The 16,726-nt window shown below is 39.6% G+C and overlaps 1 protein-coding gene across 1 annotated transcript in view; it reads left to right on the top strand.

Annotated features, from left to right (window-relative positions):
• Positions 1–10,474, top strand: part of Gtf2a1l (general transcription factor IIA subunit 1 like) — a 33,180-nt gene extending 22,706 nt beyond the window's left edge. Inside the window, exons 7-9 of the mRNA XM_050146101.1 lie at positions 7,542–7,802; positions 8,442–8,531; positions 10,353–10,474. Of these exons, the coding sequence (XP_050002058.1) occupies positions 7,542–7,802; positions 8,442–8,531; positions 10,353–10,460 (459 nt within the window). The 3' untranslated portion in view covers positions 10,461–10,474. The remainder of the gene's footprint in view (positions 1–7,541; positions 7,803–8,441; positions 8,532–10,352) is intronic.
• Positions 10,475–16,726: the final 6,252 nt, after the last annotated feature.

Here is a 16,726-nt window from a genome sequence, read left to right as displayed (position 1 = left end):
AATATTGTATGAAATTCTTAAAGAATTAATAAAGTATTACATTAAAATCAAAGACAATTTCATTTTCTCTTTACAAACATAAACTCTTACAAGTAATTCCATTTATCCAGTTTAGTGTTTTATAGAAAATGAAACTTTGTGCTCAGATAGAACTCATCCCTAGTCCACTCATAGTCGGTAGAGTGGACAGTTGAGAACTATCTGACATTTTATGTTCAGAATATTAAAATTTCTTTTTCCTTTATTTTCCATGCCTTTTCTTCTTGCTTCTTCCTTTCCCCCATTTTCCTATTTCTAACTTAGCATTCTCTCAAGGCTCCTTGTGTCTGTAAGGTCAGTAGTGATGTTCCTTGTTTTACTTAGGATTTGGGGTGTATGAATCTTCTTTTTCTAAACAAAGAGGCATCTATTTCATCACTTTCTAAACAAAGAGGCATCTATTTCATCACTCTGTTTGAAGAACTGACTTTTGATTTCATTACTTTCCTTTTCTCTTTCTCCATTTTTTGTTTTATTTCTGTTCGTTAGTACTTCTGATAACCTTAGATCCCACCCCACCCCCATACCACCATTCTGTTATGTATTATGTTAGGTTGTTAATCTGAGATTGGTCTTTTAAATTTTAGTATATACAACTTTAAATTTCCCTTCTAGGACCTGTAAACTTTGGAATGTGTGTTATGTGTCCTTCATTTTAAGTTTTATTATTTATTGAGAGCCCATGCTGGTCTTGAACTCCTGCCTCAGCCTGTTGAGTGCTAGGCTTACAAGTATGTGCTCCATACTGAACTGTTGTTTCATTTAAGATCTTAAGATTTTGTAATTTCTTTTTTAACCCACTGAATTTGAATATATGATGCTTAATTGATACATATTTATAGATTTTGTAATTTTCCTCATGCTATTTCTAGTTGTGAATTTCTAATATTTATTCTAATTTTTTTATTTTTGTAACTTTATTCACAATTATTTCTAGTATTATGATCATAAAAGATGCTTAATATGATTTGTTTCTTTCTGAATTTGCCTTTCATCCTAAGATAGTCAATCTTAGTGATTATTATTGTGAAAGTCTGCTTTTGATGAATGGAGAGTTCCTTTGTATCTCGTCCCAGTCAGTTATTATCCACTTGACACAAGTTAGAGTTATCTTGGAAGACAGATCCATAGTTGAGGAATTGTCTCCATTGGCCTGTTGAATGTGTTTGGGGGCAGTTTCTTATTGCTAGTTGATGTAGGCGCGCCAGCCCACTGTGGGTGGTGCCATCCCTAGGCAGGTAGGCCTGGGCAGTATAAGGAAGGCAGCTGAGCAAACCAGGGAAAATAAGCCAGAAGGCAGCATTCCTCCATGTTTCTGTTTCTGCTCTTGTTTGGGCTCCTGCCCTGATCTTCCTGCAGTGATGGGCTATGTATGACTTTTTTTGGTCATGGTGTTGATAACACAGACAGAAAATGAACCAGAAGAGATGTCTATTCTAAGTCCTACTGATTATATTGTTAAGTTCATTATTTGGTCATTGAATTTCTATCTATATACCACTAGAAGGGAGGTATTAAAGCTTCTTTCTGTCCTAGCATTGTCCCTGCCTTCCATTCTTTCAGTGTTTGTTACGTATGTGACTCTGATACTTGGTGACATATTTATAATTATAATCTTGTTGATGAGATAATCTCTTAGGATTCCGTGTTTTTCTTTCCTCCCTTTCTTCTTTACTTCCTCATTTTATAACAGTTTTTTACCTAAAGTCTGTTTTTTTCTATTTTCTCTCCTTCCTTCCTCCCTTCTTTCCTTCATCTCTCTTCCTTCCTTCTCTCTCTTCTTTCTTCTTTCCTTCTCTCTCTCTCTCTCTTTCCAAATGACACGTCTTCTACTGATATTTTTGCTATATTGTGTGCCTTTTAATTTTCTGTCCTTTTATTTTTCAACCTATCCATGTTCTTAGATTTTCAGTTAGGGTCATGTAGAGAGCAGATGGTTGGATTCTGTCCTTTCCAATCCAGTCTGCCTGCAGTCTATGTGTTTTGTTTGGGAAATGATTTGGACAGAGTATGTCTCCTGCTGGTTTAGTCTCCAGAAAGGTGGAGCTGATGTAGGAGCATTTGAAAAGGAAGATGAACTCAGTCATATCCTAGCATCAGGATAGATTCATGCTGAGCTCCTAGAATGGGATGGCTCAAAGAGTATCCATGAACTTCAGGTGTGAAAAGAAATTGGCTTGGCACCTTTCTAGGTTCTAGTGCTCCACTCTTCTCCATATGGTCCCTCCATTGTGATTCCCCATGCTTGTGACATCTCCATCAGACTCAAGAGGTACTGGCTCCATCTGAAGTCCCAGAATATGAACAGCTGATATAAGGAGAGGGCCTGCTTGTTTGTCCCGGCCATCTGGCTAGCTTAGCCCTGAAATAACCATACAGAAATTGTATTAATTAAATCACTGCCTGGCCATTATCTCTAGCCTCTTATTGGCTAACTCTTACATCTTAATTAGCCTATTTCTATTAATCTGTGTATTGTCATTTGGCAGTGGCTTACCGGGAAAGATTTTAACCAGAGTCCGTCTCAGGCAGAGGATCCTTGGCATCCTCCTGACTCTGCTTTCTTCCTCCCAGCATTCAGTTCTGTTTTCCATGCCTACCTAAGTTCTGTCCTATCAAAAGGCCAAGGCAGTTTCTTTATCCATTAACCAATGAAAGCAACACATAAACAGAAAGACCTCCTATACCAAACAACCTCTTTTCTTTATAGATTTCTCAGGCTCAGGTAATTTGTAAGAACAACACAAAATGGATTGATAGAAATGATTTGATTTATGTATGTTTTAGGTAATTATTGATAGGGAAGGGGTAACTCATATCATTTTGTTACTTGTTTTATATGTGCCTTGGGATTATGTTCTTCGATTTCTTCTTTGCTGTTTTCTGTTTAGTTGGCATTCTTGTATTGGTACATTTTGATTTCCTTAACATTCCCACTGTGTGATATTTTCTAGTTGTTTTCATTTTGGTTATTATGGGGATTAAATATATTGTCTTCACATAGTTATAACCCCTTTGATTCTGACAACAACGAATTTAGCCAAACAAAAGTTTTCTTCATACTTCAGCCATTCTCTGCTTTTCCTTATTGTCATAGGTTGTATTTACATATTTAGATTCATAGATTTATCCTTTTGCCTCTTAAACCTTAGAGAAGAATAAAAAGACCATTGCACTAAAATTATAGTACTGTGGGAATCTGTATTTGCTGGTGTCAACGCCCCTTTTGGAAAATGTCTACCTGTTGTTTTCCAGTTAGTATCCTTTGATTTCAACCCAAAGGACTCCTAGAAAAACCAGTGGTGATGGATGCCTTTACCTCTTATCTGGGAATGGTTTAATTTTCCCCTCGTGTTTAAGATGGAAGGTAAACTTTATGCAAGGGGGGAGGGAGGAGTGGCAACAGCAGTACAAAGCACTACAACAGTGTTTGTTGGGATTGGATTCAACACCTTCTTTATTTTAAGCACTTTATATTGTCCCCCTGCATTCTGCCTTTGGGTATTATGCTAGAAATCTGGCAAAGAGTTAACGAATGTTAACTTAATGTTAACTTAATGAATGTTAATTGCTTTTCTCTTCCTGCTTCAAATATATTGGTTTACAATTTCAGTTATTTATTGTTAGGTGTAGACATACAAGTTTTGTAAGCTGATCTTATATTCTGTCACCTGTTAAACCAGGGAATTTTGTATAGTCCTTAGAAATGTGTTATACAGTTGTAGTCATTGTGAACAGAATCAACTTAATTGATTCCTTGCCAACATCTTTGTCTTTCTTTCTTTTCTCATCTCTCTAAGACTTCTAGTCCATAATTAGAGTGAGAGAGAGCCAGCATTTCACTCTTGGTCCCAAGGGAATAATGTCGAGTCTTGTTAGCAAGTGCTGTGCTGGCTGTGGGCTTCTGTAGATGCCTTTACAGGTGGGCAAAGTTTCCTTTGGTAAAGGATTGCTTAGAGCAGCCTAGGAAAGAGAATGGGGGAAGATGCAAGCCTTTAACCCTGGCATCTGAGAGGCAGAGGCAGTTGTGAGCTGCCTGATGCTGGTGGGTGCTGAGAATTAGTGCTGTGTCAGTTCTTCAGCCCTCACCTTAGATACTTTTAATGGATCTGTGTTATATTTCAAGTGCTTTCTTATACACAGGATATTATTGTGTCTTGCTAATTTGTTCCATCCTTATGGCTTTGCAATTGGTGTGTTTAGACAATTTATACCTGTATATTTACTAAACTGCTTGTTGGTCGGTTCTGTGTTCTCTTTTTTCTGCATACTTTTGATTCTTTCTTTGTCTGTATTGATTGTACTGATGACTCCTTCAGATAGAATTTTTACTCTGATGATTTTTATTTTTAGAATTTCCATTTGACTTATACTTTCCCTATGCCCAAGGAAATTCCCATGCTAGGACCATGCTTATTCAAGCTGCCCATGTTTCTCACTGGATTGCCTACCATAAATCACAGTCTGATTCTGCCATCACAGTCTGATTCTGCCATCACAGTCTGATTCTGACATCACAGTCTGATTCTGACATCATAGTCTGATTCTGACTTCGGAGTCTGATCCTCTTGGTTGGCTTTCCTGCCTGTAGCTGGCCTTTCTTGCTTTTTTAGTTTCTTGTTATTTTTTATTTTGACTGATGGTCAGACATCTGCATAGAAAAGGAGAGACTCGGGTTTATAGTAGATACACTTGGAGATAGCCATCATTCTCATGGAGAGATGTAGTTATATGTTCCACACAACCACGAGCTTTTTGTCCTTCAGTGTCCAGTACCCCAGATAGATTTTTTTAAAAATGAAGTCAAGCAAGGCTGTGATGTGACAGTTTGTTTGGTTTCTGCTCTTTGATAGTGTGGCAGTGGTATTCTTTTTTATTGTGACAGTGGCCATTCCTTTTTGTACATGAATAAATGTTATCTTGTTTCTATAATTTAGACTTATTTGTATTTCAGTCACAACATAGCCACTCACTTCTGCATAAATGATGCACCTTCATCCATCTGTGAATGCATTGTTTCCAATGTTATAAAAGTTAATTGCATGTAAGCTAATTACTTATCTGTTTATTAATGTTAAATATTGGTAAGGTTATTTTTAAGAGTGCTTTATGAGGATTCACTGTAGAGAATATTTATATGGATATGCATCCCAGAAGCTTAGCCATCCACTCAAAAACAAGCTGAGTATTTCCTATGTTAAAGCAGTATCTTGAGGTGATGCATTAAGGTGTATAATTGTGTTGCCTGTATCATCATAGCACAGGAGTGCAAAGAAAATCTATTTGTTCAAACTGCAATAAAGCTTCTTGAGCCTGCTTGGAAGTCTTGCTAGCTTCAGTGACTTTGAAGAATCCAACAGTTCCTTAGGCTGCTATGAGGTCTGATAGCAAACCTTTCTGTGCCCTTGGTCTGTACTTGTTCGCCTTGTCCTGAGAGCCAATGTGATCCACTGTTAGATACCGTGTGCCCCCATGCCCACATGCTTCTCAAACAGCTGCCATGCCCTTGTGCTGCCTGATGGCACCTGGAGCTCATCACTAAGTCTTTGTTTCTGAGACAGTGGCCTTGAACTCACGTGATCCTCTTGCCTTAGCCTCCAGAGTGCTGGTAATAAAGGCATGCAGTGCCTGATCTGGACTTCCATTAGTGTTCAAATTATTCTCATTTCCTTTTAGTCATTAAAATATAAGTGATTAAAACCACATAAAGTCATTTTAATGAGAAAAAAATAAATGTTTCTGTTAATCATCTTCACAAAAGAGAGGAGTTTTGAAAATCACTTCTCATGTACAACTATGTTCATATTGGGCATAAGTCTCTTAGAAACATGTCATACATTTACATACCTTGGGCAGTGCATTAGTCTGAAGTTTTGCTTAATTTCCCCAGTAATAATACAGGTTTTTGAAATACCTTTGAAACCATGCTTTAGTGCATATTCCCTTTTATTACATATATATGTTTATACTTTGATTGGTTTCTTAAAGGGATGATTTTGTTTAAAAAGATAAGCATTCTTTTGTAAGTTCTGTAGTACTTATGGTTACATAAAGTACCTCTTTTTGTTAAGAAGCTTAGAGCTTTGGGGGAGCGCTATCCCACCTGTGACAGACTTGAAGTTTGGGGGAGCGCTATCCCACCTGTGACAGACTTGAAGTTTGGGGGAGCGCTATCCCACCTGTGACAGACTTGAAGTTTGGGGGAGCGCTATCCCACCTGTGACAGACTTGAAGTTTGGGGGAGCATTAGCCCACCTGTGACAGACTTGAAGTATGGGGGAGCGCCAGCCCACCTGTGACAGACTTGAAGTTTGGGGGAGCTCTAGCCTACCTGTGACAGACTAGTGAGAGTTAATAGGGTGCACTGGAGGGACATCCTCTGTAAACAAGCTTGGGCTTTAACTCCATTTCATTCTTTGCTGCCTTTGTGGTCTTGTAAGCCATGTCTCATCTTGGTATGTTGTACTTAGATTTAAATTAGAAAATGCATATAAAATATTTGTAAACTCTTTTTGAGAAAGAGCATGATAAAAGTAATGGTTATCTATATAGCCAGGTTAATAATTAAATTTACTTCCACCATCACTATCCATTTCCAGAAGGTTTCCATCATCTTAAAGAATAGTACCTGCAATGGTTTGAATGGAAACGGCTCTCATAGGCCTATAGGGAGTGGCACTATTAGGAGCTGTGGCCTCGTTGGAAGTAGGTGTGGCATTGTTGTAGGAAGCATGCCACTGGGGATGGGCTTTGATGTCTCAGATTCTCCAGCCAGGACCAGTGACCTCTCCAGCCAGGACCTCTTCCTGCTGCCTGTAGATAGAGAACTCTCAAAGTGACTCTCCAGCCCATGTCTGCCTGTGAGCTGCCATGCTTCCCACCATGATGATAATGGTTAAATCTCTGAACTATAAGCCAGTTTTAATTAAATGTTTTCTTATAAAGCTTGTCGTGGTCATGGTGTCTCTTCACAGCAATAGAAACCCTAACTGAGATAGTATCTGCCCCTCATGCCTCTCTTCTTTCCACATCTTGGTAGTCTTCGTTTTACTTCTGTACTCACAAACATTTCTACAATAGGCTCCTCAGGCTAAGTGAAATAACATTGCTCTTCTGTGTTGACTGCTTTGACCTATGTCATCCTTTGGCAGTTGCGTTCATTCCTAAAGTCACTGTCTTTCCTACATCTTTCAGTTGCCATTTTAATCACGTTAAAATTCAGTAGGAATGTATATAAAAGCTGGCAACTGGTATGGGAAAGCAGGGAGCTCATTAGGTGCCAGTGTATGATTGTGCGTTTACTTCACTTGTAACTGAACAACCTTTCTTGTTAGAAATGCTAAAGACATCCCAGAATTCCAAGTTTAAAGACTGATCTTAGAAGACAGATATATGTTTAAATGGCCACTTATGTAGTATTTGCCAGTCACTTAACATTCATATTCAGGGTTTTAATGCCCCACGTGACCTGGAGAACTCAACAGCGCCTCTTCTTTTTGCAGAATGCTACTTCTGAAAGGGACCTGAATATTCAGGTACTCGATGATGACATTAGTGAAATAATTCAAATAGATGGAACCGGCGATAACTCATCTACTGAAGATGTGGGAAGTATAAGAGACGTAGATGAGAATGAATTCCCAGGGATCACGGATGCAGGTGACCTCACGGTGCTTGAGGAAGAAGCTGACAGTGTATCAAATGAAGATTCGACTGCAAATAGCAGTGACAACGAGGACCACCAAATAGACACCATAGAAGAGGTGCCGAGCTCACCTGAGCCGAGACTTGTTTCCCTAACTAACGAGAGTCATGCTTTTGTGTGCTTCAGAACCAAATGTAGTTCTAGTTAAGATCAACCTCACCTTTAGTCTTAAAATCAGAATCATCTGTATGTAGGGCCTTAGCATTCCCACTTAAGCTGTAATTTAACTGCCACTACATGGTTAGAAATTGGTTTTCTATTTGCTGCCTTTAATCAGACATTGTAGGAGGCTTCGGAGATAGAGTTTTCTTACTCTTCTAATAAATGTGATGAAGATTGAGTAGAATGTGGTAGTTCAGTTGGTAAGGGCTTTTGATTCTCACTTGTGGCTGCCTTCATATATCTGCCTATGGTGTCTTATCTGAGTTCCTATCTTCAACAGTCCTGGTATCCTCTGGCTCTCATTGAACTTGTCATTTCATGGATGAGAAAACTTAGATACAGGGAATTTTGATAATTTGTCCAAGGTCGATGTAATTATTAAGAGGTCAAACTGGAATTCAAATTTAGGTGATTTGACTTTAAAGCAAAAAGCACTATTCTGTCTCTTCATGCCCCTTTACGTCTATGTTCTTCGATCTTTAAAAAAATTTGAAGTAACGTGAAATCGCTTAATGTGATCATCTTTCATGTTTAGGATCCTCTAAATTCTGGAGATGACGTCAGTGAGCAGGACGTGCCAGACCTATTTGACACAGAGAATGTAATTGTCTGTCAGTATGATAAGGTACTGTGCTCACCTTTGTACTTGGAGCTTATTAATTGAACTTATATTGGGAGGCATATAAAATAGTGCGATATATGATGGCCAGTTCCAGTTCTCAGTCAAGTGACTCATAGAACAGCTGTTTAATTCTGTATGTGTGTGCATGTACATTGTGTGCACATTTGTGTGGGTGCACATGTATGTATGGATGTGTATGTGCACGGAGGCCAGAGGATAACTTCTGCTATTGTTCCTTAGGTGCTTTCTACCTTGTTTTTAGAGACAGGGCTTCTCATCAGTCTGGAGCTAACCACGTAGGCTAGGCTGGCTGCTCAACAAGTCCCATTGATCTGCCCATTTGCCTCTCCAGCACTGGGATTCCAAGTGTGCACTGCTAGGTCCAGCTCCTTTCCATGTGGAGCTGGGTCTCAAGCTCAGGTCCTTATGTTTGTCTGGTCACCTTTTGCGTGATCTCTGCAGCCCACTTCTGTAAAGGTGAGGGTGTGTTTTAGGTCTACTATTGTGCTGTGTGGGATAGTAGCACTCGAAAGTGATAATCATTGTTTTCCTCCTGGTGAACTGAGCCTAGGACATACCACTTGTGAGGCAAGGGCTCTGCACTAAGCCATTAGGCTGCACCCCGCCCTAAATGATAATCTCTGTCGTAAGGAGGTGGCGACCTTATTCAAACACAGCATTTCCTATAGGATTAAAAACAAATCACACACAATAAGATGACAGAGCGTGACAAGTAAAGTGAATGCTGGTGACACATGAACCAAACTTTAAGCTATGTGGTAGAGAGCAAGGAAATACAAGAAACCTTTATTGTTGGAATTCTCTGCAAACCCTCATGGGCGATTTCAAAGCCCCCCTTTGAAATGGGGCTTGCCTGACTTGTCCCTTGGAGATGGATGTGCTGGAAGGCAGGCATGCAGCATAGCATGATACGAAGCAGATAGATAGAGGGATGGATTATGTGCATAGGACAATCTTAGCAGCTTTGTTTGGGATGCCCACATCCTTGCTACTACTCATCACATGATATTTAGATCTGTGACTTCCTGGTGAATATGAAGTGGATATTAATGTAGTGTTTTAAGTCATAATTTTATATACTTAAAGGAGACAGAGGATAATGCTTTTAATTGCTATAAAAGTTAACTCTTACTCTACAAAAACTCCTTATTACTTCTACTATTTTGTATAGATAGAAACTGGTAATTTATCAGGTTTGGTCTCCCTCTCCATTAAAATACAAACTCTTCAAAGACAGGAATTTTTTCTACTTACAAATCTTAAGGTCTATAGTCATCCCTCTATACCTGAAGTTTCCTCTGCAAGAGTCAACCAAGGGGATCAAAACCCTTTGCAAAATTACACATTTACTGAACATTTACAGACTTATTTTTGGTCACTATTTCCTGAACAATTCAGTATTACTGTCATTTAAAAGTATTTGTACCACATTAGGTGCTACAAATAGCCTAGAGATTGTATATAAATCTTCCAGGAGGATGTGTATTGCTTGTATGAAATTTATAAGGCCATTTATACAAGGGATCTGAGCAATCCACAGACTTGGGTCTATGTAGCTATGGAGTCAATTATTGTTATTTTGATAAGGAGTGATGGTTCTCATTATGTATGAATGACTTAATATATCTCCAGTACTTGAGCTAGTATTTTGCTTATAGGAACTCAAATGTTCGCTAAAGAATGAATAAAGTATCTTGAGAAGGTCTTATATTTAGGGCCAGAATAATCCCACTTGCTATTTTAAAGAATAGCAAGTGATCCCTTAGTTTACAAACGTAGTCTGAATGACTTTTCTCTCTCCAGATTCACCGAAGCAAGAACAGATGGAAATTCTACTTGAAAGATGGTGTCATGTGCTTTGGAGGGAGAGACTATGTGTTTGCAAAAGCCATTGGTGAGGCCGAGTGGTAAACACTAGAAGCTCAGTGCATCAGCTCTGCGAACCCGAGGGACTAGTATATTGTATGTTGTGAACCACAATTTTATATGTAGTCCATCAAAGAGTTGATTAACCTTTTTGTTCACCATATTGAATAAAATAAAATTATAGTTCAAATGCAGATGCAAATCTACAACCTTACATTTCCTTTGCTTTCCAGCTTGTCTGGTGTCCCCTTAGGGTCTCTATCATTGTCAAGCATAATTGCACTGGTTGTTACAGCACATGAGATGTCACATTTAGTGATTAGAAAAGTCACCATAGCCCACCCACATTCCCTCATACCCCTTGTCTTTTAAAAAAGCAGACAAAATCTATCCAAAAGTAAGCTATAAGATGAAGGGAAATAACCATTCTCTTCATGCACTGATCTAACTATTGGTAGGTTTGAGGTAGCCACATTTGTTAAGTCAGAGCTTACCAAATTACTTTGAATCTGGTACTCACTCGCCAGCCTCAGATGATGCTGTTTAGAAACCCAGGTCTTGTGAAGTTATCTGAGTCAGTGATTCCCAAGGTTTTGGCCCAGGATCCAGACGATAAAACACACTTAGAATGTGAAGTCTCTATTTGAGTGCACATGGACACACATGGCAGAAGTGCAGTAAAGATGTCAGAAATTACACCTCCCTTTGGCACGGAGGCCTTCTGCAGTATCTGATTGACTCGGTGCTGTTGAAATAAATAACAAAAATAACAACCTAGATAGTTTTGGCTCACAAAGTTGATTTCATTTGTGATAGTTTATGCTCTTTTTTTAAATTAAGGTTTATTTATTTTTAATTTTATGTATATGGATGTTTTGCCTGAATGTATGTCTGTGTATCAAACTCATGTAGTATCCATGGAGGCCAGAAGACAGCCTCAGATCCTCTGAATCTGGAGTTATGTACGGTTATTATCTGTTATCTGGGTGCTGGGAATTGATTCTGGGTCCTCCCAAAGAACAGGCAGTACGTTTAACTGCTGGGCTATCTTTTCAGCTTGGATTAACATTTTTTTTAATAAAAATATGCTGACTGTCTTAGTTAGGGTTTCTATTGCTGTGTTAAAATACTATGATCAAAAGCAGCTTGTGTAGGAAAGAGTTTATTTTGCATATACTTTCACATCACAGTTATGAAGGCAGGACAGGAAACTGGAGTCAGGAGCTAATGATGATGGAGGAGTGATGCTTACTGGCTTGTTCCTCTTGGCTGGCTCAGCCTGCCTTCTTATAGAACCCAGAACCATCAGCCCAAGGGGTTTCTCACCTATAATGGGCTGGACCCTCCCCCATCAGTTACTAAGAAACGACTCTATAGACTTGCATGCCTATAGCCCAATCTTACGGAGGTATTTTCTCAGTTGAGGTTGCCTCCTCTCAGATGACTCTGTAATGTATCAAGAAAGCTAGTTAGCACACTGATATCCACAACTTTAATTTAATATGGACGTGGTATCCTATTTATAGGATCTGGTTCTCAGGAAGATTATTCATGATTTTTCTTTGCCATATCATTTTTTTTTTTTGTTTTTGTTTTTCGAGACAGGGTTTCTCTGTGGCTTTGGAGCCTGTCCTGGAACTAGCTCTGTAGACCAGGCTGGTCTCGAACTCACAGAGATCCGCCTGCCTCTGCCTCCCGAGTGCTGGGATTAAAGGCGTGCGCCACCACCGCCCGGCTTGCCATATCATTTTTAACTAACATTCCATTCATTAATAATGCTAACAGGGTTTGGTGGGATATTTTTATACACATTTCTAGCATGCATCAGTAAAATACAGCCTTCCTTTTTCTACCCTTCCCCAATGCCCTACCCAATCTTTAGTTACCACTATTCTAGATTCAAGTCAACTTTCTTTTTAATAAATTAAAACTTTATTGTAAGAATTAAATTATGAAATTTGCAGGTAAATGGGTGGAACTGAAACAGTTGTCCTGAGTGAGGTAACCCAGACCCAGAAAAACAAACATTATATGTTTTCTCTTATATGTGGTTATTAAAAAGTTTTATACCATGTATATATGTATACACACATTATATTCTTAACAGTTGAATAATATCCCATTGGGTAAATGTACCACAGTTTTCGTTATCCTTTCATCAGTTGATGAACATCTCATTTATTTCACGTTTCTGACTAGTATGAATGAACACAGATGAGCAAGATGTGTGTCATAAGATGTGTGTCAGAGTCCCATGCCCTAACATAAACTACTTGTCCCTCTCTGGATCGTCGTGGAGGTGCGGGAATAACTGAGACACAGTACACACAGCAATATAGGAAGGGAGTCTTAGGCTTCATTCAAATCCTGAAGATCACCCGCATTTATTATCCAACACCTTTTATCCCCCAAGGCAAACTAAGGTGGAAGTTCATTAACATTGTGCTTCCGGGGTAGCAGGACTACAGTCACATCTGCAGCTCAGTCACTAGCCTGGAATTTACACCTCTTTTCAGATGATCTACATTTACAAAAGAAAAGGAGCAACATATCCTGAGCTTTTGTTAGGGTGGTGACAGCCTGTCTGGCAGGGTACATGACTGCTCTGGATACCAACTATGGCCTGAGAACTTGGCTGTCACACCAAGTAGAAATATGGGCCTACAGATGTGGAGCCCTTTAGGTATGTTTCCAAGAGTGGACGAGTCTCACCCAGCTACAAAACCTGTTAGCTGTAATAACAACCTGCCTACAGGGTATGACCACTGGTGCAATAGTGGCACAAATGTTAGGATAGTAACCAACCACTTCTAAGAATGGATTTAAGGCATACTACATAAGATGGAACCTATACCTGATTTTGTGCCACTCCCTATGAGATTGTGGGGGCCAAATACATTCAAACTACCACACTTGCTATTTACTTCTTATTTTTATTCTTTGAGTGTGTTTGATCATATTCACCCCTCCTCCAATCCTCCTAAACCTACCCCTCTTCCTTGACCACCCGACTTTGTGTCCTCTTTTTATTTCTAGGCTTACTGAGTCCACTTTGTACTTCTTGTATATTCTTGGATATAAATAGCCTCCCAATGGGGCATGGCTGACCTAACTAGGGGTCAAACTCTGAGAAAACTGACTCTCCCTGCCTCAAAAGCTGTAAATTGCTTATGGTTCCTTGACTGTGTAGGGCTTCATGCTCACCTTCCCTCTCCATGCTGGAATTTTGTCTGGCTCAGGCATGCAAAGGTCTTGTTCCTGCTGTCACATCTGTCGTGTGTGTTCACATGTGCTCTGCTGTGCCAGGAAAAAGCTGTTTACTTTCAGCCATCATCACGCCTCCTTGTCCCTTGGGAGGATGGGGTATCATCTAGGTGTCCCATTTACGGCTAAGCACTCTGCAGTCTATTATTCTCTGCACCTTGGTCCGCTGCGAGTCTCTGTGTTAGTTGCTGCCTATTGCAAGTAGAAGCTTCTCTTATGAGGGTTGAGAAATGGGTTAATCTGGGAGCACAATGATAAGTTAGTTCATTTAGTACTATGTTCATTTAGCAAAAATAATAGTAGTAAATTCTTTCCTCAAACTATCATCTGATGTGGGAGTGTCATATATCAATCTGTTGATTTCATTGGTTAAGCAATAAAGAAACTCCTTGGCCCTGATAGGTTAAAACATAGGTGGGAGGAGTAAACAGAATAGGATGCTGGGAGGAAGAGGAAATGAGGTCAGACTTTGCTCTGCTCCTGGAGAGACTCGACAGCTCTGCTCTCTGGAGCAGAGACGCCAGGCTCCGCTCTCCCAGGCAGCTTCGACCCAGGATGGACATAGGCTAGAATCTTCCCGGTAAGCGCACCTTGGGGTGCTTACACACATTATTAGAAATGGGCTAGTCCAGGTGCGAGAGTTAGCCGAGAAGAGGCTAGATAGAAATGGGCCAAGCAGTCTTTAAATGAATACAGTTTGTATGTTGTTATTTCGGGCATAAGCTAGCCAGGCGGCCAGGGTGCTGGGGACGCAGCCCCACCACACTTATTTCAACAATCACCTGTCTACTTATTGGTTCTTGGCCCTACTAAAGGTTCCATCTATGGGTTTCAATCTAACCAGAAAATAGTTTGTTCCCCCCATGATGCTTGTGCTGCTGCAGTGCCAGTGAGCATGTTTTGCCAGGTTGAGTGTTGTTGTAGTTCTCAGGTTTCACATCTGGGTAAGAGTGATGATTACTTTCTCCTCTAATAGCGAGAATAACACCTTCCATCACCAAAAGCTATGCAGTAGTTGAAACTTCCAGGTGAGTATCAGCTTGATAAGAATGTTCTATTTCTCAAGTGTCTTTAGTAATAGGGTATTAGTTTCATGTTCTGGAGGGTAACCAAGGATTTTGACAATAGTCTGTAAAGCTTGGGGGTCTAAGGACACTTACTGGCCAATGACTCCGAAGGAGGTAATCCGTTCCTGACACTGGGCTTTGTATTTATTTGTGTGTGATTTGCAGTAGAGGCAAATGTTACCCTATTATAGAATAGCTGCATTTAGACTGTATATATGTGTATGTATATATTTTAGGAAGCTTTTATTGTAGTATCCTTCCATATGACTTTTTCAAAAGGTAGGTAGTGTTGTTTATCCCTTCAGGTATTCCCCCATTTTTCCTGCCCTCCGTTCTCAACTTTAATCTTCTCCATTCCACTATTTCCCTTTAACTCTTTATATCTCATATCCAAGTTAGGTATTTCTTACTGCCTGTTGTAGCAAGGCACCATGGTATAATTTTTTAAGTCTGTAGACAATCTCTTAATAAATGTCATGCGCCATTTTATTAATGGAGAAAATGTCTCTTGTTCGGCTAGAGTTTACGGTGTTAGATATCTGTGAGAGTAGCGTGTGTCCTAATTCTGTGACAGCATACTTTGAGGACTTCACAAACCTTCCTCCTATTCATGTCTGATAGTGCTCTTAAATGTTCTTCCTATTTCCTGCAAGCCAAGATCTTATTGAAATTGCACAGAATTAGTATCTTAGGGACCAAGTATCTGACCTTTCCTGGTCATCTTCTTTTGCTTGCTTTATTCAATGTACAGGACACCCCAACAGGTGCTGAATATGTGCAAACAATCCTTAGCACAACACAGACTTCACAGAGCAATGTTTTTTTGTTTTTGTTTTTGTTTTTAATATTAACTGACATTTTGGTGTTATTTACATTCTATGGGGGAACTATTAAGTTTGGAGCAAATAGCAACAGCTAGTTATGATAAAAAGCAAGGGACTTTATTTAACTCAAGACTCCAGGGCAAGTTTGAAATCTCAGTACCAAACCCTACATGTACCATGTTTTTGTCTATATGTGCTTCATGCTGCATAGCATGAGAGTTAATTTGTTGTTATGTACTAGAGCCTTCTTTGCAGCACCATTGTTGCAGGTTGTCCTGTCATTAAGTAAAACAAAGGTTATTTAAATGTGATATTGTGACAGAGAAATTGTTAACCAAAGTGGCTGCTAAATGACTCACAGTACAGTGTGAATATGCTAGACAAAATCATGATCCAGTCCTCGTGTGATTGAGTGTGATGGTATGAGATTTATAGTACCATGCAGTGAAGTGATCGATCAGAAATGCGTCAAATGCTTGTTTCTGGAGTTTTCCATCTAATATTTTCAGGCTGGTTGATTGTGACTAATTGATCACCCATCTTTGAAGGGAAAATTATTTTTGTGTATAAGAATATGTGTGGGTATGCATGTACAGATGTACATGCATGTGCCTGAATGTGGAGGTCAGAGGTCAGCATTGGTTATTTTTGTTGATCACTCTCATCTTAAATTTTGAGACAAGGTCTCTTCCTGAACCTTGAGCTCACCGATTCTGCTAGTCTGGCTAACAAATGAGCTCCAGAATTCTGTGTCCACCCATATCTCCCAAACAATGCTGGATTACAGATATACATGACTGCTCCCTGTTTTAATGTGGGTGCTGGGGTTCTGAACTCAGGTCCTCATGCTTATATGGCAAGTATTTGATGGGGAGCCTCCTTCAGCCAATGGCCTTTGAGAGGCTGGACCAGGTTGAGACATGTCTTTGGGGTACCAAAAAGTCACGGTCCCAGCCATTTACCCCTCTCTTCCCATGCTTCATACCTGGATGTTGGACCCCCAATCCTGTTCCATGAGTTTCCTTTTTTTTTTTAAATAAAAAAAACCCTTAGTATACTCTATTCAGAGTTATCTTGGGATTCTTTGACTCACATTCCCCTCATTTAAGGTGCCCATATCATCTGGCACACAACATTGGGCCAAGTACATGCTTAC

Source organism: Alexandromys fortis, unplaced genomic scaffold (genome assembly GCF_014885135.2).
Source record: "Alexandromys fortis isolate MF-2015 unplaced genomic scaffold, M_Fortis_MF-2015_v1.1 scaffold_42, whole genome shotgun sequence".
NCBI classification, from domain to species: domain Eukaryota; kingdom Metazoa; phylum Chordata; class Mammalia; order Rodentia; family Cricetidae; genus Alexandromys; species Alexandromys fortis.
Note: the sequence above shows the minus strand (reverse complement) of the source record. Positions and strands in the feature narration are given on the sequence as shown.